The following is a 26,816-nucleotide window of genomic DNA, read 5'->3' as shown; positions in this document are numbered from 1 at the left end:
GGGAGAACGGAGGGGGCGGAGGGAAGCCACCGGAGAGGGACGGCAAGTGCGATAGGGGCGGCGGCGCGGTCAGGCGGTGGGAGGGGCAGCCCGTCCGACAGGGGCCTGCGGGGGCCTTGTCGGGGAGCGCTCAGGCCGGAGGCGCCAGTTGTGGGGAGCGAGGGCCGAGGGAGCGGACCGGACTAAGACAGGTCAGCGCGGGGGGGGGGGGGCGGTGGCGTCGGGGCGCGCGGCCGTTATCTTTCCCCCCCCCCGCCACGACAAAGCGGTCTCGGCCGGTCCTGGGCGGACGGCTGGTCCACCCGCAGGAATGGGGGGGTCGGATGTACCACCCGCGGGGGGGGGGGAGCTGGGGTTCATCTCGCGAGACTTGCGGAGAGGCGCGGCCCATGGCCGCCCCTGACAGGAAAGTAAGGTGGAGGAAGAATGGGGGCCCTGAGGCCTGCAGGCCTTCGGCGTCCCCCCCCCCCCCTCGCTCCGCCCTTCCCGCCCTCGGCAGGCCGCATTGGAGGTCGTGGGTTCTAATCCCGCCCCCGCCTCGTGTCTGCTGGGGGACCTTGGGCCAGTCCTTCGGCCTCAGTGACCTCGTCTGCAAAATGGGGACCAAGGCCCCAAGGGGGACGGGGGACAGCCTCATTGATGGCCTTCTGTCTGCACCAGCGCTTAGGACAGTGCTTGGCACATAGCGCCTAATAGATACCATTAACCTGATGACCATGTATCTCCCTCAGCGCTTAGGACAGTGCTTGGCACATAGCGCATAATAGATGCCATTAAGCTGATGACCTCGTATCTCCCTCAGCGCTTAGGACAGTGCTTGGCACATAGCGCATAGTAGATGCCATTAAGCTGATGACCTCGTATGTCCCTCAGCACTTAGGACAGTGCTTGGCACATAGCGCATAGTAGATGCCATTAAGCTGATGACCTCGTATGTCCCTCAGCGCTTAGGACAGTGCTTGGCACATAGCGCATAGTAGATGCCATTAAGCTGATGACCTCGTATCTCCCTCAGCGCTTAGGACAGTGCTTGGCACATAGCGCATAATAGATACCATTAAGCTGATGACCTCGTATGTCCCTCAGCACTTAGGACAGTGCTTGGCACATAGCGCATAGTAGATGCCATTAAGCTGATGACCTCGTATGTCCCTCAGCGCTTAGGACAGTGCTTGGCACATAGCGCATAGTAGATGCCATTAAGCTGATGACCTCGTATCTCCCTCAGCGCTTAGGACAGTGCTTGGCACATAGCGCATAATAGATACCATTAAGCTGATGACCTCGTATGTCCCTCAGCACTTAGGACAGTGCTTGGCACATAGTGCATAGTAGATGCCATTAAGCTGATGACCTCGTATCTCCCTCAGCGCTTAGGACAGTGCTTGGCACATAGCGCATAATAGATACCATTAAGCTGATGACCTCGTATGTTCCTCAGCACTTAGGAAGTGCTTGGCACATAGCACATAGTAGATGCCATTAAGCTGATGACCTCGTATCTCCCTCAGCGCTTAGGACAGTGCTTGGCACATAATGCATAATAGATACCATTAATCTGATGACCTCGTATCTCCCTCAGCGCTTAGGACAGTGCTTGGCACGTAGCACATAATAGATACCATTAAGCTGATGCGCTTAGCACAGTGCTTGGCACATAGCGCATAATAGATACCATTAAGCTGATGATCTCCCTCAGTGCTTAGAACAGTGCTTGGCACAGAGTGCATAACAGATACCACTAAGCTGATGACCTCGTATCTCCCTCAGCACTTAGAACAGTGCTTGGCACATAGAACATAATAGATACCATTAAGCTGATGACCATGTATCTCCCTCAGTGCTTAGAACAGTGCTTGACACATAGCACATAACAGATACCACTAAGCTGATGACCTCGTATCTCCCTTAGCGCTTAGAACAGTGCTTGGCACATAGCGCATAACAGATACCACTAAGCTGATGACCTCATATCTCCCTCAACACTTAAAACAGTGCTTGGCACATAGCGCATAACAGATACCACTAAGCTGATGACCTCATATCTCCCTCAACACTTAAAACAGTGCTTGGCACATAGTAAGCACATAACAGATACCGTTAACCTGATGACCTTGTATCTCTCTCGGTGTTTAGGATAGTGCTTGGCACATAGGGCATAACAAATCCTGATAACCTGATGACCCCGTATCTCCCTCAGCGCTTAAAACAGTGTTTGGCACATAGTAAGCACATAACAGATACCCTTAGCCTGATGACCTCGTATCTCCCTCGGTGCTTAGAACAGTGCTTGGCAGATAGTAAGCGCATAACAAATACTATTAACCTGATTACCTTGTATCTCCCTCAGCACTTTGAACAGTGCTTGGCACACAGTAAGCGCTTAACGAATACCATCATCATTATTTTTAGGTGGGTTGGACAAGCACACCCCCGTCCCCGAGGAAGGATGGGGGAAGGGGGAGGTATGTGAAGATTTTTGCACTTCCTAGTGAATAACTTGCTTCAGTTGCAGAGCAAAAGAGGTGCCCAGAAGTGATTTCTTTCTGGACGTTAAAAGTCCAACCTCGGAGTGACCTTTTCGGGAATTGACCGGCAGCTGGGAATAAGGGATTCCCGAGGAAGGTATATGTGAAAAATCACCACCTGGGAGGGGAGGGATGGGAGGATGTAGGGTGGGGAGGTCAGTGACGATCTTTATGGTTAGGAGGAGGAGATGAGCGGCAGGATCTTGATTCTATTTATTCTTGATTTTATTTATTGTTATTGTTCTTGTCTGTCCGTTTCCCCCGATTAGACTGTAAGCCCGTCAAAGGGCAGGGACTGTATCTGTTACCGATTTGCACGTTCCAAGCGCTTAGTACAGTGCTCTGCACATAGTAAGCGCTCAATAAATACTGTTGAATGAATGAATGGATCGGCCTTCCTCTCTTGGAAGGATGAGCTCTCCTGGAAATATTTGTTTTAATGGGGTTTAAGAGGGAGGGGAAGATGATGGTCATTTTTCCTGAAGAGGAAGGGAGAGAAGTGTTCTACCATTCCCCATTTTTTAACGTAATTTGGATGGATGGTAGGCATTATAAAAGTAAGGGCATGGCCTACTGGATAAGAGTTAAGTCACTTTAAGTCACTTAACTTCTCTGTACTTCAGTTACCTCACCTGTAAAATGGGGGTTAACGTTGTGAGCCCTATGTGGGACAGAGACTGTGTCCGACCTGATGAGCTTGTGTCTCCCCAGTGCTTAGTAGAGTACCTGGCACATAGTAAGTGCTTAACAAATACCAAAATAAAAAGGGCAACAGGTTACAGCTTTACGTTGTTGCTTAGGGGTGATTCCTTCTCTTTATCGAGCTCAATCACTTCCATCCTGTTTGGCCGGGCAGGCCTCAGAGAGTCAGGGTCAGTCAGTCAGGCACTCATATTTATTGAGTGCTTACTATGTGCAGAGCACTGTTCTAAGCACTTGGGAGAGTACAGTAAAACAGTAGAACACATTCCCTGCCCTCGACAAGCTTGCAGTCTAGAGGGGGAGACAGATATTGATAGTAAATAAATAAATTACAGTTAGGTGTATAAGTGCTTTGGGGCTGGGATTGTCTCTGTCTGTTGCCGAATTGTACTTTCTAAGCATTTAGTACAGTGCTCTGCACACAGTAAGCGCTCAATAAATAAGATTGAGTGAATGAATGAATGGGAGGGGGAATGAAAAAGGGAGCAAGTCAGGGCAACGCACAAGGGAGTTGTAGGAAAGAAAAGAGGGCTTAGTCAGAGAAGGCCTATTGGAGGATATATGCCTTCAATAAGGCTTGGAAGGGGAGGAGAGTAATTGTCGGGTATGAGGAAGGAGGGCGTTCCAGGCCAGAGGCAGGACGTGGGCGAGAGGTTGGCGACAAGTTCGAGGTACAGTGAGAAGACTGGCATTAGAGGAGTGAAATGTGCGGCCTGGGTTGTAGTAAGAGAGTAGCAAGTTGAGGTAGGAAGGGGCGAGGTGATTCAGTGCTTTAAAGCCCATCGTGAGGAGTTTCTGTTTGCTGGAAGTGGGAGACTATTTCTGGGAAGATTTTCATGAGAATTTGAACTTTTTATTTGTGGATTTGTCATTTATTAGCCCGAGATTTGAGGGACAGTGAGTTAGGTTTAGGCAGAAGAGGGCCCTGGGAACTATTGTGGGGGGCAGTGCAAAGTTAATGGGTTGATGTTAATGTTTATCTGTTTATAATTTTGAGATAAATGAATGACTGAATTAGGTACCCTTCCAAGTAGTGGCTCCATTTGTCTTTGGAAGAGTTAGCAAAACACCGCAATAAATTTGGAGATAAAATCCTCTTCAGCTTGAATTCAGAACTAGAACTGTGGAAATCACCTTTCTTTGGACAAACGAGTCAGTGGTTGCTGCCGTCTTATTTCTCTCCTCCTGGTGACATTTTGCCTCCTCTCTCTCTTTGCCCAGAGCCAAAAAGGTTGTGCCAGCAGCCCCCTTGAAGGCTCCCGTGTGGGTAGATGAGTTGACGGAGAGCTCTCCCCACCTCCCCAGCAAAGACAAAAGAGGCTTTGGTTTTCCTCTTCCAGCCTCTTCTAGTTTCATGAGATTTTACTGTATTAGTAGTATTTATTGAACACCTCCTAGGTATAGTCCACTGAACTAAATGGGTCACCCACCATTCTAAACGAATCCTACCCCTATGTTGCCTTATTGGTATTTATGACAGCTGAGAGGGCACATTAGCAATCAGTGGTATTTTTGAGTGCTTACTGTGTGCAGAGCCCTCTACTAAAACTCTTTGGAGAGTACAATACAACAAAGTTGGGAGACACATTCTATGCCCACAATAGGCTTACAGTCTAGAGGGAGAGGTCTGTTGCTCTTTTTCTGGTCCCCAGTTGTTTATGTATTGCAGCTTTCTTACTTATGAAAATGATCTTCAGCTACTCCCAAGGTCAGTGAATTTGTTGACCCCTGGATCCCTGTATCTGGGGATTGGGTACTGAATTTAATCTGACTGGTCTTTAATCTGTTTAAGTTTTCCCAGAAAGTGTCACAGTACGATCTACTATGAGGTCCAACTTTTCATTTTTGAAGTTCAGGGCAGGGCTTTGAAGAGCCAGGATAAAGAAGGATTGAGGAGGAAATAGAGGGTTGAGAATGGGGAGAAGAGAAAGGGAAGAAGGCCTGTTGCCACTGCCAGGTCCAGACATGAAAACAGCAAGCATGACGACTGTGAAGACTAGTCTCACGGGGGTTTCTCAGTCACCTCAGTGATTCTGGAGCTTGGCCACTCATCTCATCCCCAGAGCATTGCCCAGGTTGTTTGGACAGTCTAGGTGAGACAGACATTCAGCTTGTCCTCACTGTGCACTTGCCTTGGGGTTGAGAGGCCTGTCCTGGCCCCTGGTCCTGGTGAGGATGACTGGAACTCTGCAGGCGCCTGGGCAATGCCAAGCTACTGCATTTACTGCATTGCCAGGAGGGGAGGCAAAATGTGGAGTGGCCATTTTGGCTTCCCTTCTGGTCCCTTTCCAGCTCATCTGGCAGAGTGGCCTAGTGAAAAGAGCAAGGGTCTGTGTGTCAGAGGACCTGGGTTCTAATTCTGGCTCTTCCATTTGCTTCCTTTGTGACCTTGAGCAAGTCACTTTACTTCTCTGTGGTCAGTTACCTCATCTGTGAAATTGAGATTGAATTCTCCTACCTCCCACTTGGACTGTGACTGTGGACATAGGGGCTCGTGTCCAACCTGATAAACTTGTATCTGCCCCAGTGCTTAGAACAGTGCTTCACACCTAGTAACTGTGTAACAAATGCCATTGGAAAAAAGACAGAACACCAGTCTATCTTATCCAATAAGCCATATGCGCTAAACTAGTGACTTCACATGATGGGATAGTAGCCCCCAGTCTCCCCGTAGAGTTGGCGTCTCTTCTGTAATCTTTAGTAGTAAGGTTCATAATTTAAGAGTTATGGGCCTCAATCAAGAGGACCAACTGGAAGCTGTATTATGTTGTCTTCAGAAGTTCACGAGATACAAAACCTAAGAAATGGTGTTGGCAAGAAGCATGATTTTGGCAAGAAGCACCTTGTATCTCCAACCTCTATTGCATTTTATAACTGTGGGTGGATAATGAATCCACAAGAAGGGTTCCCTGTGATCAACCGGGAACAAAACGTGGTTGGGAATCCTCATCTGGAAGGTGGAGAACCACAAAGTGTGAATTATTCAACTTTTTATGTTAATATGAGATCATCTTTAAAGTGTTCAAATTTAACTGGGAAATCTTCTTGTTCCTCTCTTTTAGATTTCAAAATGGCTTCTATATTGAGTCAGTCTTTCAGAAACCTCCCCACTACGGCAAAATGGGTCCTCAAGTTCTGTAAGTGTAGTGTTAATTTAGAAAACAATTTAAGCATAAAAACGCTTGGATTGAATAATACATTGCTTAATTATTTGTGTTCCAGCCGCAAGACCGTTAAGTTGTTCCTTTCAGCTCCAAGCACCAGGTACAATTCTGTAATTATTCTTTTTTAAAATAGGTATTTTTACAAGGTTTCCAAGGGCTATATGTATTTGCACCTAACTAATCCTCGTACTTCTCTGAAAAAAGGACCTCTATCTATTTAGTGCATTTGGGCCCAAATGCACATGGCACGCACTAGATGCCATAGTATGAATTCTCCCCAAGTTTGCATTCTAAAACAGATATCAGACAATGTGGCTATACAGTTAATAAAAGTAACAGTGACTTCCAGAATACTTTCACATCATCTCTCTCATCCTCATGAGAGATGGGAAGCTGGTATTATTATTTATTATTATCCCCATCTTACAAATAAGGAAACCAAGAGTCCAGGAGGCTAAATGAGTTCTAATATTTCAGTTGTTCAGGGGCAAAGCAGCCCTCTGAGTCCCAAACTATGCTGTTTTTTATCTTTGTGAACAAGATTCCTCCATGTAGACAGGCACCCAGCCACTCACTTATGGTGAATTGAAAAAAACCAACCTGCTTGATGAGTTAAGGGACTGTCTTTGGTTCTCACTAAAGTTTAGCTTAAAGGATATTTGGCAGCCATTTCTTTGGTTGCTCAAGAGCTCACATGAGTACCCCCAGCTGTAGAGAGATATAAATGGATGAAAAAAGAACAGACAAGTAGGTGAAGAAGTCATTCATGTGGGTATTATGGAAAGGACTGGGAAGATGAGGTCTACCAGTGGAAATTTTCATGGGGTATTTGTTGTTTCATGCTTGAATGGTATTCCACTCCAGTGGCATTCATCTCCAAAGATAGATATTGACAGAGTATGGAGAGGAAAGAAAAGAAAAGAGGTCAAGAGGTCCTGAAAAAATGAGTAAATGTCATGTACATTTTATAGTTGAGGTAACCTCGGTTAACTTTTTTCCTGCTTATCACAGCAGTGATAATTCCTAAGAATTCTTAGTAATCAATTTTCCAGCTACATAAAGAAGACTAATTGAGGACATGGAGTAGTTCTTTCTGAGTTAGACATTTTGAGATCATTTGTTGTAAATGGTGCTGCTGACATTTTAATTTTAATCAATGCATCTAAATTTTCCTTGCAGCGGTACAGACCAAAACCAAGAAGACTTTAAGCAAACCTAATGTGAAGAACGTTGTGGTCGTAGATGGTGTTCGCATTCCATTTTTGTTGTCTGGAACTTCGTAAGTATAGAATGATAGTGGAATTGGACCACTCTTGGATGTGCAGTGTGTTTAATACCTGGTCAGTACATCTATTGGTCTCTAAATAAAGCTGAGGTTGACCAATAAGAAGGAATAGTAGCCCTAATAAAATTAGGTACACAGGCAATTTAGCGGTGCTGAAAGAGGAAAGAGTGGACATTGTGAAAAGAGAAATAACGTAGGTAATGGTAATAACGGTGGAATCTCTCATTAGAAACGATAGGTGAACTATGATCCCATCACAAGGGCTTAAGGTCTGAGTCCTGACGCAAAACAAATTGATGATAATGATAGTAATTAGAGCACTGCCTGCCCCCTGTGCTTTCTTGTCCCTGCCAGCCTTATTTTTTCTTCAGAGCAGAGTGCAACAAGAAAGTAGGCAAAAGGTAGAGGTGCAAGGTCACACCTAACTGGTCGACTGGCCTTCAGGACTGGACTGTTGCCTTCCACTCGTATTTGAATTTCAAAGGGGGAGTAATTCCTCATGTCCCAGATCTGTCCCAAACCTGCCCAACAACACATCTAAAAAGGGGCTAGGAGCATAAACTCATCCCTCTCACTTCCCTCGTGAGCTGGAGAGACAACTGTGTTCATCTACCAGCACTACTTTTAGTACTGCAGTAGTTGTGAGGAGCTGGGAATGAAGCCAGGGGGCTTCCATAAAAAGAGGGAGGGTTTTGGCTGGCCACTTGGAATCTGCAGGTGTGTTAATCATACCAGTATAAGTAAAGGGGATGACCTGGAATGACAAAATTGGGGTTGAACTAGATATTTAACTTGCTTATGAGGAACACTCTTGTCATCTCATTAGGAGTTGAGGCAGTAACGTAAGATCACTGCCCATATCCTAGATTATCTCTTTGGGTATTGCATATACTAAATAGAATTTAAAATTGTAATTTCACCAAAGTTACTAGCCTTGAAGGTAAAAGTAAATGTTTCACTCTCCCCAGATATAAGGACCTGATGCCTCATGATCTGGCCAGAGCAGCACTTACGTAAGTAAATTCATTTTCACAGTGGAGCTTATTACATTAAAAGTGACTTCCAGCCTGGCAGCCTTACTTGGTCTGCCTAGGCTTGTACCCTCTCTCCCCATTCTCCTTTTCCCCTCTGTCCCCTTTCTTCCCCTTCCCCTTTCTCCCTCCATCCCTCTCTCCCTCATTCCAGAATTTGAATGAATTGTCTGTTTTCAAAACGTAATAGAATAAAAGGTATTAGCCTTAAAAGTGTGCTTTGTGGCTAGAGCGCCTGTGGGTGACAGGCCAAGACTGCTGCTGCAGTGGTAGCCTAGGGAGGCAGCTATGGGAGCCATAGGGGCTGGCCCCACCCCAGGATCATTGTGATAATAGCCCTAACCCCGGGACCCTGGGCAAGAGGGAGGACTCTCTGGGAACAACATCAGCCACTTGGCTTTGTGGTGACATTTTCCTTCTCGGGACAGCTAGAGACGAGGTGCCCACTACAACGTGGAATAGCGAGGGTAAAGCTCCAATTCTAATCTCCTTAGCTAAAGGACCGTTAGATTTAGGTTTTGTCCCTCTGTGCTGCTACTTTGAATATAAAACATTTATTTCTGATTTCTCCTTCTAGAGGATTATTGCATCGTACCAATGTCCCAAAGGAAGTCGTTGACTACATTGTCTATGGCACAGTTATCCAAGAAGTGAAAACAAGCAATGTTGCTAGAGAAGTAAGTGAAATAAATGTATGTTATTAGGGAATGAGAATTATCTGGTTAAAAATTGTAAGTTGGGTATTAAAAGTAATAAAGGCTAAAAATGGTAATGATATTAAATGGTCAGGTAGGTCTCTATTTTAACAAGATGGAGTATAAAGTAGCATATAATTATATCTTGAATTTTATTTTTCCAAAGCACTTTCACATCACATTTCATTTTCTCTCATAACATCTCTGATGTAAGAAAAGGAGATATTCTTTTTTCCATTTTACAGATAAGGAAATTGAGGTCCAAAGGGGGCAAGCAATTGACCCAAGATCCTAGAAGAGGGGACTGGCAGAGCTGGGGCTAGAACCAGACTTCTTGGCTTCCTGACTCATGCTATTGCCACTAAGCCACATTGTAAAATTAAGAATAAAGCAGCTTTTAAAATTTGAAATACCTTTTTTGGCCCAGTTCATCTGTAAAGAAAGTTTTTTGTAGATATAGAACCAAATAACAATGATGATAATTAATAATTCAGAATAATAATAATAATTCTAAAAGTAACATTTGGGCTGATCAGGAAAATACCCGGTTGGCTGCCCTGTATATTGTGGAGAGAGAGTTCATTGCAAAATCAATCAATCCCAACATAAATTCTGGTTAATTTAGCAGGGTTAAGTGTGTTGACTTAATTATTTGGCCATGTTTGGACTTTTAGGTTGTGATATCATTAACAAAAGTTTTCCACAGCTTAGTACTCCATTTATCATTTGTAGTACTTGCTGGCAATTTATTTTTATTTTTCAAATACTTCCACAAGCAGATGACACTCAAGAGGCCAAGTTTAATTTTAACTTCCTGAGTTTAATTTTAACTTCCTCTCATGTTTTCAACTTTACACTATTTGGCATGTTGCCATCTACTTTTGCTGTGGCAACTGTAGTGACTAACAGGACTTCTATTATTCCTCAGTCCAGACTTGAGTTCTAGGGTTTTACATTCAGGGGACAGGAACTCTTTTTACCTAGCCTGAGGTAGGGGAAAAAGTGGCCTCAAAGCTGATCTTAGCATATTGACTATGTTTCCTTGGGCCGACTCCGAGTGTGCTAAAGGTTGAAGGTTGTCCCAGCTTTCAGCCTAGCGGTAAGGGAAGAGAAAGGTGGATAGCCCTTTTCCTGCCCTCCTTCTGCCCTTGAGTTCTTTTTTAAGGAGTAGAAGCAAGGGCCTGACCAGTCACAATGTACACGTCATCAGTATGTGCGATCATGTTTAAGAGGTTCAATAGGGCCAACGTTTTTGGCTCGTCCAGGCTTCATCCTGCCCTGATTATGAGTGTGAATAGTTTTACGTGAGTGAGGGCAAGTCACGAGCGTTCAGTTCTCTGAGGCTAAGTGTACTCTTGCATCAGAAAGATATAATAATGATATTTGTCAAGTGCTGAGGTGGATCGGATATCGGATTGAAGCCAGTCCCTGACCCTCTCTTGAGGGTCAAAAATGACCTTACTCCAGTTTTATAGATGTGGAAACTGAGGCTCAGGAAAGTTAAGTGACTTGTCCAGGGTCACACAGCAGGCTAGTGGCAGAGCTGGCACTAGAGTGGGATCTCCAGACCTCCAGGTCCATGCTTTTTACTCTGAGCTGGCTTATCATCTTTATCAGTAGGTACTGCAAAAAGTACTTAGTCACCACAAGTTCCTAAATACTGAGCTCAGGCAACTGATGACCACTTAGAGGACAGAAAATGAGGTCACATTCTGAGGTCACACCACACTCTGGGGTGCCCAAAGTGCCCATACCATTCCTTGGGGAGGTACCCGGGAGCCTTCGGGGGGGGGGTTCTCTGGAGGCTGATGGAAAAAGCATGCCTTGCTTCTTCCCCTCCATTCTACTCAGGTTTGCAATTGATTTCTCAATAAACCTGGTATCTTTGCAGAAGCCCCAAAGTAAGCCTGTGCTTCTATCTAATGGCCTGTTTAAGGGCAAAACAGCAAGCACTGGGTCGTGAGTTTTTATTGACATTGACCCATGTCCTCTTATGTCTATTACGAGTAAGTGTCCAGACTTATCCTTTCCACGGCTTTTAGAGCAGAAGCCCCCTCCTCTCGCTCTTCTCCTCCATCTTCCATTTGGGTCTTGGGTGAGAAGGGCAGGAGCCAGGTCTTGTTGATTTTTGCAGTTTACCACATGGCTTAAACACAGTCCGACAAAGTAGAAACTCAGGACTTTTTAAGAAAGGGAAATTTGGGGGGAGATGGCTGGAAAGTCTCCCATGATTACAAATAAAAGCATTAAAAATGGATGGAAGGACCACTTTTTTCTGCTATATTTCTGACACAGTATATGACACATTGCCATTCCCCAGAGTAACAGAGTCTTTCTTTTTTTGGCAAACCATTGTTTCAGGAGTCCTTATTATGAAATTTCTCATATTGCAAATTCTGAATATTCTCCAATAAAGGGAGTATATTTCGATAATCTTGTGAATTATAAAACTAGATATGATAAATCATAACTTGTTCAGTACGCAACACCAAACAGGCATTCACTCAATACTACCAGTGCTACCTTACATTTTGAAAATTTTCATATATAAAGCTACCTGACTTTTTTTTATTAAAAGCACTCTTCCAGAGGCTCTACGCAGGTAGATCTGTAAAAATTTATCCAAGCTACCAGAGTGCTCCAAACTTGGTTTCATTGCAGAAAAAATTATATCAGAATAATTTGCTAGTTATTTGATTTCTATTATCCAGGTGTGTATGGTGTGCTGTTTTATTTTTACTACAATTTAATAATAATTATGGTGTTTGTTAAGCGCTTATTATGGGAAATGAGCACTTATTTCTCAGAGTGTTAAAGTGGAACTCCTTCCTAAATCATAATACATATAGACAGTAGATGTTTATTAAACCTTTTTGTGGTACAAATACACTGTTGATATCTAAATGTTTTTTTTCCTTGGTTTTACATAGGCTGCCCTTGGAGCTGGTTTCTCTAATAAGACCCCGGCCCATACAGTCACCATGGCTTGCATCTCTTCCAATCAGGCCATGACTACTGGTAAGTTTGCCCAAAAGCACGGGGGATCTTAATTATCTAAGACTCCCAGTCTTTGCAGCTCACTTTTGTCCATTTTTAAAGAATCTTCATGTAAAGATTATAAGAATTTGCTGCCAGGAAAAGGTAGAAACAGAATTCAGTACTGATGACTTCTTTATTTTACTTCTATTCATCAGAAATTTCGACCCATTTTCCCCTTTCCCATTCCATTTTTCATGTATAAAATTTAACTATACATCCTCAGGGGAGACTTCTGCGGAATTATTAGGTTCATTAGCAGAGAGAGCTAAATGATCAAGCATTGACAGTATTCATCTTTTGAGCATCTGTGCCAAACACTGTACTAAGATCTGGGATGGAAATATTCAGTTTTGACACAGCCCCTGTCTCCCCCCGGGGATCACAGTCTTTATAGGAGGGGGGCATTAGGCATTGAATCCCCATTTTGTAGATGAGAAAAATGGAGACACAGAGAAATTACATGACCTGCCCAGGATCAGAGAAGGCAAGGAGTGGAGTCAGGATTAAAATCCGGTCCCTCTGATTCCCAGGTCCGTAGTCTTTCCACTTGCCAGCACTGCTTGCAGAGTACTGTAAGGACATCTCTTGTTCACATCACTGTTCCTCTTGGAGAGAGGAGATAAGAATCATGCCTGTTTGTTGGTTTTGCATGGTAAATAGCTTATCACCACACTCTGCACTTAATGGAACAAAGGATTTTCTGCTATGTCTTAATTATTCTGCACTTCATTCTGCAGAGTGTTTCCTGATGCTACTTCAGTGATTCTCTTAAAATACTTATCTTCAGAACTGTAATCTCATCTTTGTTTTTATGCTGTGTGTGAATCAGCTTAAACCAATATGAGGTTGTATTAGAGTTTCTGAAGAGGTGTGCTTGCTCCTGGTTAATTACTAATCTCTCATTTGCTAAACCTTATCACTCGGGGCAGGCATCAGTGTGTCCTAGAATGTACCCCAGATAGTAGAATACCACGCTATTTTGGCTGTGCTGGAAGCCCTGCAAATTTGCAGGGCCTCTTCCACTTTGGAGTTGCATCTACAGAATCTCATGTCATTATTCTTATTATTAATCATATTTATTGAGCGCTTATTGTGTGCAAAGCATTGTAGTAAGCCCTTTGTACAGTACAATATAACATCAGAAACATTCCCTGCCCAGAACGAGCTCATAGTCTAGAGGGGGAGACAAACATTAATATAAGTAAATAAATAAATTACAGGTATATACATATCAGTGCCATCAACCAAGGCCCTGGCTCCACAGGGGCCAGGACGGCAATGGGGGTTTCTAGAGTAGCCTCAGTGGCAATCCGTCCCCTTCAGGTTTCCCAGTCTCCAGCCAGGTTCATTATGGCATCCTTTCTTGTTTGCTAATTCCTTTTTAGAGCGTGTCCTGCATATATGCCTTTAAAAGTATGATTAATGGTAGTGCAGGGAGATTGCATAATACTTAAATTCTGCACTAGCCCTTAGATGATTTTTAAAGTGTCGAAATTGCCACCTTGATGTTCATCAATAAAAATATCAGACCACTTGAAGACCTTTCTGTTTACGCTAGGGTGTAATATCCTGAAGGGCAGGGATCATGTGTATTACTCTTGAACCTGTACAAATGCTAAGTATAATGCTCTGCACAGGGTAAGTGCATAATTAATACTGTTGATTCACTGGCATTAATGAGATTTATTTTGAAAAATTGCTTTTGCCTGCTCTACTTTTTGTTTGATCTTTTCATGCTCCTGTGTTTTTTACTGTCTGGATCCAGTTTTCCCTACAACTAGTTCCACACCTTCTCCAATGCCATTAGCTATCCTTGGAATGACCTCCTTGCTAAATCCACCATGTGCCACTTCTGTCCTCCTTTAGTGCATGCAAGAAGCCTATATTTAAATGGAAAGTGGACTGATTATTCTCACTGCACAACTGAAAGCACTAAACAGCAAATCTTACAAATATATAGCTACTTAGGTATTGCTATTATGTGGAAATTTTATCTTGTGTCTCATGTTTTCTTGTGGATAGTTCAGCATTTATCTACTTAATGTGATCTGTGTGATCATGTAAGCTTATTATGGGTAAGGAATATGTCCACTAATTCTTTTGGATTGTACTCTCCTAAGTGCTTAGTACGGAGCTCTGCACATAGTAAATGCCAGTAAATACCATTGATTGACTGATGTAGTTTATAATGATCCAGAACCATGTCTGTTTAGCTTATTTTGGATAGCACCACTCGCACAAAAGGTACTTGCTAAGTATTGTTTGATGGTCATGATAAAATATAAGAAACCTGCAGAGCAAAACAAAACAGCCTTAAATCTCCTGCTTGATATAAAGTTGTTAAATAATGACCAGGAGAGGTTATGGAAGCTCCATCCCTGGAGCTCTCTAAATCAGAATGACTTTGAGGGTAGGGGATGTCCTAGAAGACATCTTCCAGCACTATAGTTCTATGAGGGGTTTTTTAATTTTGTGACTTTATTAATGTAATTTTGGGTTTTTTGGAAACGATTAAAATTTTCACCCTATTTAGTGTCAGCAACCTTTACAAAAGCTTAAGTTTTTGTCATGTCTCTCTTCAAGCATCTTAAAAGTATCTGTCTTTACTGTTTTCAGTGACAAACCCAGATTGAAATTATCTCTTGAAGCATCTTAAAAGTCTCTGTCTTTATTGTTTTCAGTGACAAATAAACCCAGATTGAAATTATCAATTCTTCTATAGGTTTTGGTATGATTGCTGCTGGCCAGTGTGATGTGGTCGTAGCAGGAGGTGTGGAGTTAATGTCTGACGTGCCCATCCGTCATTCTAGGAAGATGAGAAAGCTGATGCTTGACCTTAACAAGGCCAAGTCCCTGGGTCAGAAACTATCTATGGCCTCCAAATTCAGAATGGATTTCCTTGCACCAGAGGTAAAGCATTTTTCAAACTCTTTACAGAAATACAGTTGTAATTGCTTGCTCTGCCCATACTAAGCAGTCAGTAAAGGGTGAAGTCTTCAGTCAGGAATGCCAGATGAGCCTCAGTCCTCAGACTTGAATCAGTCGATAAATCAGTGGCTTTTATTAAGCACTTACTGTGTGCAGAGCAGTGAACTAAGCATTTGGGAGAGCACAGTAAAACAGAGTTGGTTGACACGTTCCATGCCCGCAACGGGCTTCAGGACCAAAAAGCTGCTCAGAGAAATTGATTTATAGGGTTAGTGGCTTACGTAGGGCCACTCACATTCTCTCACCCCTTCCAATCATGCTCCCTCTGGGCAACTAGAAAGTAGATGGGCAGGGGTGCATTACATGATGGAGTACGTGTGTGTGGTTTTTGCCCATGTTAGCCAACTAGAAGCAGAACTAGCATGAGAACACAGGTATGATTTCCCAGAGCAGTGCTCTTCCTTATGAGCCAAAAGCAGTGCTACTCAATAAAAAGTGATGATGATAATGATTGAGGTACATGAGCAGTGGAGAAGTAGGAAAGTTTTATGCTGTCTGATATTTGGTGAAGTGTGGGTTAGGTTTTCTAATACTTTTATATACAATTCAGCCAAAGAGTGTATTAAAACTAGGTGTCATGTATGCAAGTGGGCAGTATCATTGACTGTGTACTTCCTTCTTCCCTGCATAGCTCCCAGCCGTGGCCGAGTTTTCTACCAGTGAGACCATGGGGCATTCTGCAGATCGGCTGGCAGCTGCGTTTTCGGTCTCACGTTCAGAACAAGATGAGTATGCCATGCGGTCTCACAGCCTTGCTAAGAAAGCCCAGGATGAAGGCCTCCTTACTGACATCGTATCATTCAAAGTACCAGGTAAAAGAATGAAAATCAAATATGAGTTGTCAAATTCAGAATTACTCACTTTTTGAAATGTCTTCTTGCTAATATTTCAGGAACTTAGATCATAAACAGCCCCATCTTGGGGTAGGTCAATGGTTCATCTAAACGCATTGCTGGCAGTTTACCTCTAACATCTATCACTTTTTCTTCTTATCCATCAGAGACCTAGCATATAAATATATGGAGATTCTTCTTGAAACTTTTTAGATTTTCAGCCTACCCAGGTCCTATATCCTCTTCTTACTAATATTTTTAATGTGCTTATAGCATTCAAAACCCTGAACTAGTGCTTGGGGGAGTTAAAAAAAAAAAATCAGTGAGGGTAGGCATTTATAGTAATGAATTCCACATACTATTTTATAAATTGTTAGTCTTGAACGTACCAACTTCATGTTTCAGTATCTGCCCTCTGTTCCAGGGTTGTGAGGGACAGGATTTCTAGAATTCTAGTAGGAAATCCATAATCCATAATCTAGTAGAAAATCCATAGGTGCATCCTAGTTTCTAGTCAATCAGTAGCATTTTTTGAAAGCCTTCTGTGCATAGTGCTTAGAGTTCAATAGAATTAGTAGACATGTTTCTTGGTCAAGACAGAAAAGGTGATGTGTACGCAAGTTAGTGCTGGGTGTGTTCAAAAATGCTATAGGAATGGTGTGAGTACTTAAGCGCTTAGGTGCCACAGAGGTGCTGATGAGGCAGTTGGGGCTTGTAAACAGAGGAGATGAGAAATTAGTTGGAGATGTCTGAAGGAAATGTGACTTCAGAAGATCTTTAAAAATGGAAAGAGCTGTTTTCTGTCAAATTTGTAGTTGCTGGAAGATTGGGAGTAGGGAGGAGGCATGAGCAAGAGGTTGGTAGCAGAAGAGATGAGAACAAGGTACAGTGAGAAGGTTAGCTTATGAGGTGTGATAAGTGCAAAATAGGGTATATTGGCCAGACCGATGGGAAGAAATTTCTGTTTGCTGAGGAAAGAAAGAGGTAAATGATTTGAGGTTTTTGAGGTGGTGGGGAGATGTATGCAGTACAGTATTTTAGAAAAATGATCCAGGCAGCAGAGTGAAGTTTGATCTGAGAGAGGAGAGACTGGGGACAGGGAACCCAGTGAGAAGGCTGATAAAATAATTAAGCAAGGATATGACAAGGGTGTGGAATAGTGTAGTGGCTGTTTGGATGGAGAAGAAAGGATGGATTCTGAAAATATTGTAGAGAGAAAACTGGCAGAATTTGGCAAAAAGTAAATATGGGGGTTGAAAAAGAGGACGGGATCAAAAATAATGCCAGAGATCAGTGGTGTAGTATGGTGTAGTATTGTCAACTCTCATGTAGGTGGAGGAGACAATTTAGGAGGAAAGATGAGTTCAGTTTTACACATCCATCTTGAAGTGGCGTTCATGTGGAGATATTTTTCAGGTGAGAGGAAATTCAAGACTGCAGATATGGGGGGGATGTTTGGCTATTGCAGGATAGATTTGGGAGTCATCCTGTGTAGAGGTAGTTGAAGCCTTGCAGGAGTAGATGAAAGTGAAAAGAGAAGAGGACCCAGAACAGAGTTTTGATGGACACCCACAATTTATGGGTAGAGGAAGAGAGACTGAGAAGGATCACCCAGAGTTATGAGGAAAACCAAGAGAGAATTGTATCTGGCATGGTGCCAGTTATGGAGGAAAATCCTCAAATCAGTCTCAAAAGTCTTCCTGTAAATGAATTTCTAGCTACCTCTGGTTTTACCATTATACAATTCCAGTTCACAGTCAGCAGTTCTGACACCAGATCATTCGGATACACAGATTCCCATGAAACTTAATTTCAAAAGTTTACTCTCCCCTCATTTTTCTTTTAAATCCTAGAAACATCTATTTTTTTTAAAAAAACTCTGCTTTATATAATCTGCATTTGAAAGATTTTTCAAGTAGACAACCTATTCTAAAAATATATTGGTCTCCAAAATGTCATAGTATTTCATTCAGGAAATCCATAATTGGGCTCCTTGCGTTCTCTTTGAAAACTCAGTGTTCCTGTATAATGTTTCTCAGAATCCTGTGGTATGCTGTTCTGCTTTTGATGTTTAGATTCCTTTGTGATTTAAAATGGCATGTGTTTTCACAGGGAAAGACACAGTTACTAAAGATAATGGGGTTCGTCCTTCCTCAATGGAGCAGATGGCCAAACTGAAGCCTGCTTTTGTCAAACCTTATGGCACTGTCACTGCCGCTAACAGTTCTTTCCTGGTAAATAAAATGACATTTGTATTGATATAATTAAAAATAACAAAACAATACAGGAGAGAGAGAATGGGCTATAGTAGTATGTAGACCTGCTAGCCTTCAGTCACAACTTGGATTTCAATTTTTTTGAAAGCCAATAAAATATCAGTAATGTTAATCACTCCATAAGTGAATGCAGCCAGAGCCAGGATTTTATCTCTTTATTCCATACCTTTATAATTGTGGGTGAGCTCTTTGAAATTTTCCAAGACACAAAATTTTTACCAAGGTCATGTTCCCTGGCAAGCCCAGACTACAGAGGGATGCTAGCAGATAGAAAGTCTCTGAATTGAGTTGTAAGGTGAAAAGAGCCAAAGAACTTTACCTTAGAGTCTTATATAAGATCTAAATGAAAAAAAGTTTGAAAAATTCTTCTTTGAGTGACAAACTGATAATTCCAGGATGCAAAACTTAAGTGTTGAGGATCTCAGTAAGTCACTCTGTAGAACAAACTCTTATAGTATTGCTTGCTCCTATCTGTAGTTTTAGTGTCTGACTCCCTCAATGGATTGTTAACTCCTTGAGGGCAGATATTACATCTGCTGACTCTTTTACTTTCCCCAGTGGTTAGTGCAATGCTGTGCACACAAATGCTCAATAAATGCTATGGTTGATTAAAAGAACTAACCAGGATGGCTGTCGTTCTTGATTTAATACTTGAAAACAGGAAAGCTATTTGAGCAGCCAGTGGTAGATGGCAGCCTTGTGGGAAATAGTCACTATTAGAACTCAAGAAATGGTCATCCACTAGTAGAATTCAGGATTCAAAGTAGGGAAAGAAAAAAAAACCAAAACAAAGTAAATGAATTTTATCAAAGCAGATTTTAACAGACTGTCTCTGTGTGCAACTGTTTAATTTTTCTGTTAATTTTTCAGACTGATGGTGCCTCTGCAATGTTAATTATGTCGGAGGAAAAGGCTCTGGCTATGGGATATAAACCAAAGGCATATTTGAGGTAGAATTAAATGATTAACCTATTTGCTAAATGATTCCCTTCCTTTTGTTCCTGATGCTAACAGTATATTTTCCTTCTTAGGGATTTTGTATATGTGTCACAGGATCCAAAAGATCAGCTCTTGCTTGGGTAGGTATAAGTAAATATCTTTTGGAAACATTTAGTCTGTTTATTACAAATCTCAAGTCCAAATATTTTACTCAACATAAAAATGCATGAACCCTTAGCTAGTGGAACCCATGTGCTGCCCTGACAGTGGGAAGTACTATTGTTAAATCATTGAAAACATTTCTGTAAGCATCCTTTGGGCTAACAAACCAATCGTGACATCTCAAATGAAGAGTGGTGGGGTAGTGGTGACTGTGTTTGGGAGTGCTAATTGACAGGAAACTGAACTGGGGTAACTAGATTGCCTGTTGACTAATGTCTCTCCCAAGACTGGCTCATTTCCTCTCCACCATCTTGGGTTTGCATCAGGACTCAATCCGTGGTATTTACAGCAAATCACTGTACTAAGTGCTTGGGAGAGTACAGTGCAACCAAGTTATACCGTTATCTCCCAAGTGCTTAGTACACGAGCTTACAGTCTGGAAGGAGGTCGTAGAGTTGAGACTCAGGTGGAACTGTGCCAATTCACCTGCATTAGCATTAAGGGGCCTTAGCATTAAGATGCTTAGCATTAAAGGGCCTATTTACTGGCAGAGGTAATACATTCCCTCATGTGAGGGAGCCTGTTCTCAGCTCCTTTAGGTTCAGCGAGTCCAAAACACTGAGCTGACTCAGCTCCCTTAGAGAAGCGCTGAATATTACAATATTAGCAGGTCTCTATGGATCCTTGAGTGTCAGTTCAGTGGTTACCCACCCTGGGAGGACACCATAAATTTTCCCTAGGGATCTTGTCCCAAGGCTCCCTTGGGGACTCTGCACTTGGCAGCAGTGTCTCCCACCACTTCCAAGGAAGCTGAAGGCTCAGTCATTCCATGTGCCTCTCCAGATCCATTGAACAAGCAACCAAATTCCTGGGAGACTCATGGACTAATCCAACCAAGAATGAAGTGAGCTGAACCGCTCTGAAGCTTGGCTCATTTACTTTGTTTTGACATTTCGGTGATAGCTGGGCCAAAAAGTAAATTGATTTTTTAAAATAAGTTAAAAGTTTAACAAATAAGTTTTTTGATACTTTAAAAATAAGTTAAAGTTGATGGAAAAGTAAAAAATTGAGCTTTCATGTCCTTTTTTTTCTTCAGACCAACATATGCTACTCCAAAAGTACTGGAAAGAGCAGGTCTAACGATGAATGATATTGATGTATTTGAATTTCATGAAGCTTTCTCTGTAAGTCTTTTCAAAAGAATATAAGAGGATCTTATATAAATGTATTTATATTTTAAAACCAATATTCTTTATAAAAATCCCTTCTTGAGATTTTTACCCCCTTCCTTTCGAAGGTGGATTTTGACCTGCATTTGCACTGAATTATAATCATCACCCTTTTTTGTCTGCTCTATTTGGGGCAGACACTGCTCAGATCTGGGAAGGGGAAAGCTTTTTATTGTTGCTGTTTTTTGTTTTTTAATGGTATTTAAGTGCACTTTTCTAGTTGCTGGAATAGATACAAGCTAATCAGGTTGGATACAGTCCCTACCCCACTTAGGGCTCACAGTCTTAATCCCCATTTTACAGATGAAGTAACTGAGGCACAGAGAAGTGAAATAACTTGACCAAGGTCACCCAGCAGACAAGTGGCGTAGCTGAGATTAGAACTCAGGTCCTCTGACTCCCAGGCCCTTTCCACTAGACCATGCTGGTTTTCTGTTATGACAGTTCATCCATATATTCTCTCAAAATATTGGTTTGTCTTTTTAAAAAGTTTTATTATTATTATGAGCCCTGGAACCCAGTTTTTTGTACAACAAAAATGAGTGTATAAACCAAATGAGTGCATAGCAGGATCTGCTACTGAAAAGGACACAAAAAAGTCTGTTTAATGGTTAATAATAATAATAATAATAATGTTGGTATTTGTTAAGCACTTACTATGTACAAAGCACTGTTCTAAGCACTGGGGGGTACAAGTGATAAGGTTGTCCCACGTGGGGCTCACAGTCTTCATCCCCATTTTACAGATGAGGGAACTGAGGCCCAGAAAAGTTAAGTGACTTGCCCAAAGTCACAGAGCTGACAAGTGGCAGAGCCGGGATTAGAACCCATGACCTCTGCCTCCCAAGCCCGGGCTCTTTCCACTGAGCCACGCTGCTTCTCTTGGTTACAAGCACTACCTGATTTTTAGTAAATAACCCAGAGTTTGTATCCAAGGAAGTTGTATCTCAGTGGTATACAAAGCAGAAAAGAGCCCAGAGACATTTTGTTTCCTAATCCCAGGCTACACTTTACCCCAATAAACTGTCTTGCGATGTGTCCTGATAGTCACAAAGGCACCAGCTGAGAGTGTGGATTGCTCAGTGCAAACCATCACCACTATTGAAAACCAAGTCAACTCTTAGCAAATTTCCCCTTACCTTTTTTCCTTTGTTAAATATTATCAGTTTTAAAAAATATTTTCTTCTTTCAAAGGTCCAATTTTCCAACCCTGTAATAATTTTCTCTGCCCTTCTGCAATCCCAATCGTGGAATCCCATTTTCAACATAATATTTATTTTATTAAAAGCATGTCTAGTGCTGAGTATGGTGAGTGGAAATTTCTCATAGAGAGGAAGTCACTATGGGAAATGTTTTGTTCCAAGGAAAGTTCCAGTAATGAGTGTGATGCCAGTTTGATGTTGATTCTCTGTGGCATTAACATTAGTTCTTAATTTATTTTCCTTCCCAGGGTCAGATTTTAGCCAACATGAAAGCAATGGATTCTGATTGGTTTGCACAAAATTACATGGGCAGAAAATCCAAGGTAAGAATATAATGGAAGCCTACTAGATTGTAACAGTGCTTCCTGAAAAATGTCCATACTAAAGAAGTTCCTAAATTTCTGAGAAGTTCCAGTATTATTCTTCAAAAGAAATGCTACATTTTTCATATTTTTGTCAATCTTTCTAGTAATGGCCAAAGTTAAAGATGCATAACATCATTTTAGCTAGTTTGCAGGATATATACTTAATTGTATAATCCTGTTTACTGATGACATTAATGCAGTGTTTTATATAAAACAGTTTCATGCACTTCTAAAATCATGTTCATTGTATGATTACAGGACCTTTAAACCTGGCTAGATTTTTCTTAAATTCATTCAGTAATATGTAAGAAATACGTACTGTGTTTATTACTAGCACTATTACTAGTTTTTAGATGGAATTACAAAAGAAAAATGACAGTCTCTGGCCTTTGAGGATCTTAAAACTAATGAGAGAAATAAGGTGAAAATGCATTCATAAAATATCAGTAGGCAAAAGGTGCCCAAGTGTTGGGCATTGGAAATAGAAAGAAATTAAAGGTGCAGATATCAGAAACCAATGCACGTGGACTCAGAGACATTACTAGGTGAAAGAGGTGTATGATTGGCATGATCAAGATGGGATTAATCTGAGAAAGCATAGAGGAAGTAGGTTTTTAGCAATATTCTGGAGATGAGGAGGGCCATTTGGTTTTGAGGAGAATTAGGTGGGGAACCATCCAGGTTGGTTCTTTGGTTCAGAGATGGGGAAGCGATGTGAGGGACAGAAAGCCCATGAGTTCGAAGTATAAGCAAGGGGCATAGGCATGCTCATAAGATTTGTTAGACTTATCCTATTCTTGTCCTTTTGTTTTTGGATAGGTTGGAGCCCCTCCCTTGGAGAAGTTTAATAATTGGGGTGGATCCCTGTCTTTGGGACATCCCTTTGGAGCTACTGGCTGCCGGTTGGTTATGGCAGCTGCCAACAGATTAAAGAAAGAGGGTGGACAGTATGGTGTGGTGGCTGCCTGTGCAGCTGGAGGACAGGTAACAAAGGCCAAGTTGTGGAGGGGTATTCTTGCCCACGGTCACATAGCGGACAAGAGGTGGAGCTGGATTCAGAACCCAGGTCCTTCTGACTCCCAGGCCTGTGCTCTGTCCACTTGGCCACACTGCTTCAATCCCTAGAGGATTGTTTTTCCTCTGTTATTCAGTCATTTCACCGAAAGATGTAGAGGTGCATGGTGAATGAAGTATTTTTTAACAATCTGAGCTTTGACATCCAAATCTAAGATTTCTGTGAAGATGCGTGACCACAGATGACTGCCTTTCGACCTCCCTCAAAAGATATTAAATCTGTTGAAATTTAGGACTGCTCAGAAAGCAAATCCTTTGAATTTTCTAGAATTCCCTTTTCTCTACATGTCCCTGTCCCACCCCTCCAACCCCCCCACCCCACCTCCACCCTCCAATGGCTGCATTCACATTGCTCCTTTCTTCTCCATTTCAGGGCCATGCCATGATTGTGGAAGTGTACCCCCAGTAAAGAAATATCACAAAGGATCTGCAAGTGTCCCCCACTAAGCAATGCCATTCCAATGCACTAATAAAGAGAGACATCTGTAGTTCCTCGCTTATTATAGGAAAGCAGGTTTTGAGGTCTTTTGTTGAATATCTTCTAGCGCAGGCATCATTAAGAATTTTGTTTGGCTATACCTTTTTTCGGGTGGGAGGCCCGGGGATGGGTGCCTGGGGGAGGAGGCTAAAGCTTCGTGCTTACTCCAGAGCAGCAGCTTTTACTGGTTCCACAGAAGTGACTTCATCTCCCTTGTCTGGGTTCTCCCCCGCCACTGTTTCTATCACTCAGCCCTGGCCACTTGATAGAGGAAAGCTTCAGGGACACGGGATAGTAAGGACACTATAGCCTAAATGGAGCCCGGAGCTGGCTCTGGAGTGTCGGTCAGGGCTTGCCAATGCCTTTTCTAGCTAATCCTTGCCACTGTTCTGAGCTTTCAGTAATTTGGGCTTCCTGCTTTTTTCAGGGATTTCTCAGCTGACCAGAATCTAACTGTAAGGTGCCTTGGTTTCTCCCACCCCACCCCAGCCCTTCTAAACTTTAATAAGCAATTACAGTTTTGAAAAGCAGAGCACTGTGGCCTGAATAGCCCATGTAGCAACCTCGAAGTCTACAAGATGTGGATTTTAAAGTTAATTTTGTCCTACAGTTCAAGTCTTTTTTCTTCTAATATCATTCACAAACCAAGGTGCCTGAACTAATTTTTGTAGTGGGAAGAACAGTGAAAGGATGCTGAAATCAGCAGTAAGTGTTCATATACTTGTTGGCCTCTTTTGTCAACCTTAATAAATTGGAGTATTTAGAGACTGGATGATTTCATTGACTGAAGGGGAGGTGCTGCCCTATAGGGAGAAGTCTGGTTTTTTATTTTTTCAAAAAACAACTTCCACTTCAGTGAACATTGAAGAGCTGTTGCTAAGGTATTAGAGAGATTACCCTCTTTTGAAGTATATTTCTGATTGGAACGGTGCCTGTTGCACAACTAAACTAACGTTAGCTCACCTTTTGAGAGACTTCTGAATAAATGCAGCCAATGGATTTTGACTGGCATGTGAGAAAAGACCTTTGATCTAGAGCAACATATTTAGACCAAGCTTCCTTGTACTCCTTTACAGCTAGCTAGTTTTGCAAAATGGAGTGTTATGTGATGTGCTGAAAGCTTTGAGCTTGATGTTACTTAGACCTGTAAAGTCCTCCTTTACCTCCAGTCAGAAAATAGGCAAGGGGGAGTGGAGACGAGCAAGGAATTTAAGGTGGTAACTTCACGCCACTTCTATGCTGACTGGAGCAAGTCGCTCAGTGAAATACAGCAACGTTTAATGGGCTAGTGTTGTGCTTATCCTTGTGGTGCCTTTTTAATACGATTTTTCACCTGGAATTGTCTTTTCAAAAATGCTTTCTTCCTGGCCTACTGTGTGGCTCATTAGGGGTCTGAGAATCAGAAATAATGCTGAGGGCAAGGGGGGAGGTCCGAGCTTGATAATAAGGTGGAAAATGAAAGAATAAAGACTAGAAGGAGTATCCCAAGAAGAAATGAACCAAGTTGGGCAAGAAAAGGGCAAAGAATATGAAAATAAAGGAACATAGACTATATCCCAAAGGGGTGGGGGGGTGTCTTAAGCAAAAAAAAGGAAAATCGACTTGTGTGATCTCCTTTCTTTGAGAGGCAGCCAACTCTTTCCTGCCACTATTCCCTCCATCCTACTGGTGGACGTCACTTGGGGGTCACCTGGAGATATGACCCCCTCCCTCCTAGTTAAAGAGAAAGAGCATTCCCAAGCTACTTAGGGTGCCTCCAAATTAGAATCATGTCTGTGGAATAGTCACCCCATATCCTGCTTACTGGACCAACCTTTCTCCCCTAACCCTCCTCCCAACCTTCCCCAGGGAAAACTCCAGTGACTTTAGGATTACAGACAGGGGAAGCTCCCTATAGCAGTCCTCCAGCCTGCTATCACCCTGGCCCCGAGGATGTGAAATCACTGCAACTTAGAATTGTTCCCTTCAAAAATTGTTCTAGTAATTAATAGGAATCAGTCTTTTATAGCATTTTATCTATCCACCTCCTGCAGGGAGACTAAAAATGTTGAGAAATGGACAGATAAGAGGAATTGGGTGAAAAGTCAATGGGAATCAGACCAATCCTCAATAACAAGTTCATACTAGAAGAAGAAACCACAGATGGTGAAATTCACTTCTGGGTGCAGGTATGAGATATCCCATCATAAAAGGGATTTGCATTTGAATTATTTTTCATCAGGTTTATGGATTCTCTTGTTTTATGAAAGGCATGGAAACTCAGCTCTGGGTAAAGTGAGATAATCACCACTGTTTCAGTAGGACACCTTGCCCCCAACTCTTTAGAGTTGGACCTACTCTTCAAAACAGGGAAGAATTGAGAAAGTAACTTGTACTAGGTCTAAATTATTGTTATTGACACCTGTATTTGAACAAAGCTTCCACTCAGTGGTTTGGGGAATAATTCTCCAGCATCCACAACTTCCTTTGCCCAGCTATTGCACTAGCTCATAATCTTTACATGTAATCAAAATGTCAATTTCTTCTTATTTTTCTCCTTGGTTACATCATTTAACCTTCTTAATCATCTCTCTTCTCCAAGTTCTCTATATACCTTGCATTATGGAACATAAACATAACCATCCTCAACCATTCGGCTACGTGGTGGAAGACAATAAAATAATTGACGTCTGTGTGTGCTATTTTACAGTGGTTACATATAATAATGGGGGGAAATAAAGTGGAAATATCCACTATGAAGCTGTAGAGAGTTAGCTGTTGGCCACTTTTGACCCCTAAGTGCCCACTTCCTGGTGGTGATCAACCTCACGCCTTTTTGGGACTAGA

The 26,816-nt window shown here is 42.2% G+C and overlaps 1 protein-coding gene across 3 annotated transcripts; it reads left to right on the top strand.

The window, feature by feature from the left end:
• The first annotated feature begins 88 nt into the window (after nucleotides 1–88).
• HADHB (hydroxyacyl-CoA dehydrogenase trifunctional multienzyme complex subunit beta) lies at nucleotides 89–26,662 on the top strand. 3 transcript variants are annotated; one of them, XM_029072045.2, is made up of 17 exons: nucleotides 103–191; nucleotides 2,516–2,625; nucleotides 6,293–6,367; nucleotides 6,453–6,494; nucleotides 7,574–7,673; nucleotides 8,648–8,692; nucleotides 9,288–9,387; nucleotides 12,336–12,423; nucleotides 15,167–15,354; nucleotides 16,064–16,244; nucleotides 18,378–18,499; nucleotides 19,412–19,491; nucleotides 19,573–19,620; nucleotides 20,739–20,826; nucleotides 22,322–22,396; nucleotides 23,258–23,422; nucleotides 23,886–26,662. In XM_029072045.2, the coding sequence occupies exons 3-17, from the start codon at nucleotides 6,301–6,303 to the stop codon at nucleotides 23,919–23,921; spliced, it is 1,425 nt and encodes a 474-aa protein (XP_028927878.1). In that variant the 5' UTR covers nucleotides 103–191; nucleotides 2,516–2,625; nucleotides 6,293–6,300; the 3' UTR covers nucleotides 23,922–26,662. The 3 variants fall into 3 exon arrangements, with proteins under 3 accessions (XP_007664922.2, XP_028927878.1, XP_028927877.1); XM_029072044.2 differs by having other exon boundaries at nucleotides 2,510–2,625; XM_007666732.3 differs by lacking the exon at nucleotides 2,516–2,625 and having other exon boundaries at nucleotides 89–191.
• Nucleotides 26,663–26,816: the final 154 nt, after the last annotated feature.

The sequence above is a fragment of the Ornithorhynchus anatinus genome, chromosome 9, assembly GCF_004115215.2.
Source record: "Ornithorhynchus anatinus isolate Pmale09 chromosome 9, mOrnAna1.pri.v4, whole genome shotgun sequence".
NCBI classification, from domain to species: domain Eukaryota; kingdom Metazoa; phylum Chordata; class Mammalia; order Monotremata; family Ornithorhynchidae; genus Ornithorhynchus; species Ornithorhynchus anatinus.
Note: the sequence above shows the minus strand (reverse complement) of the source record. Positions and strands in the feature narration are given on the sequence as shown.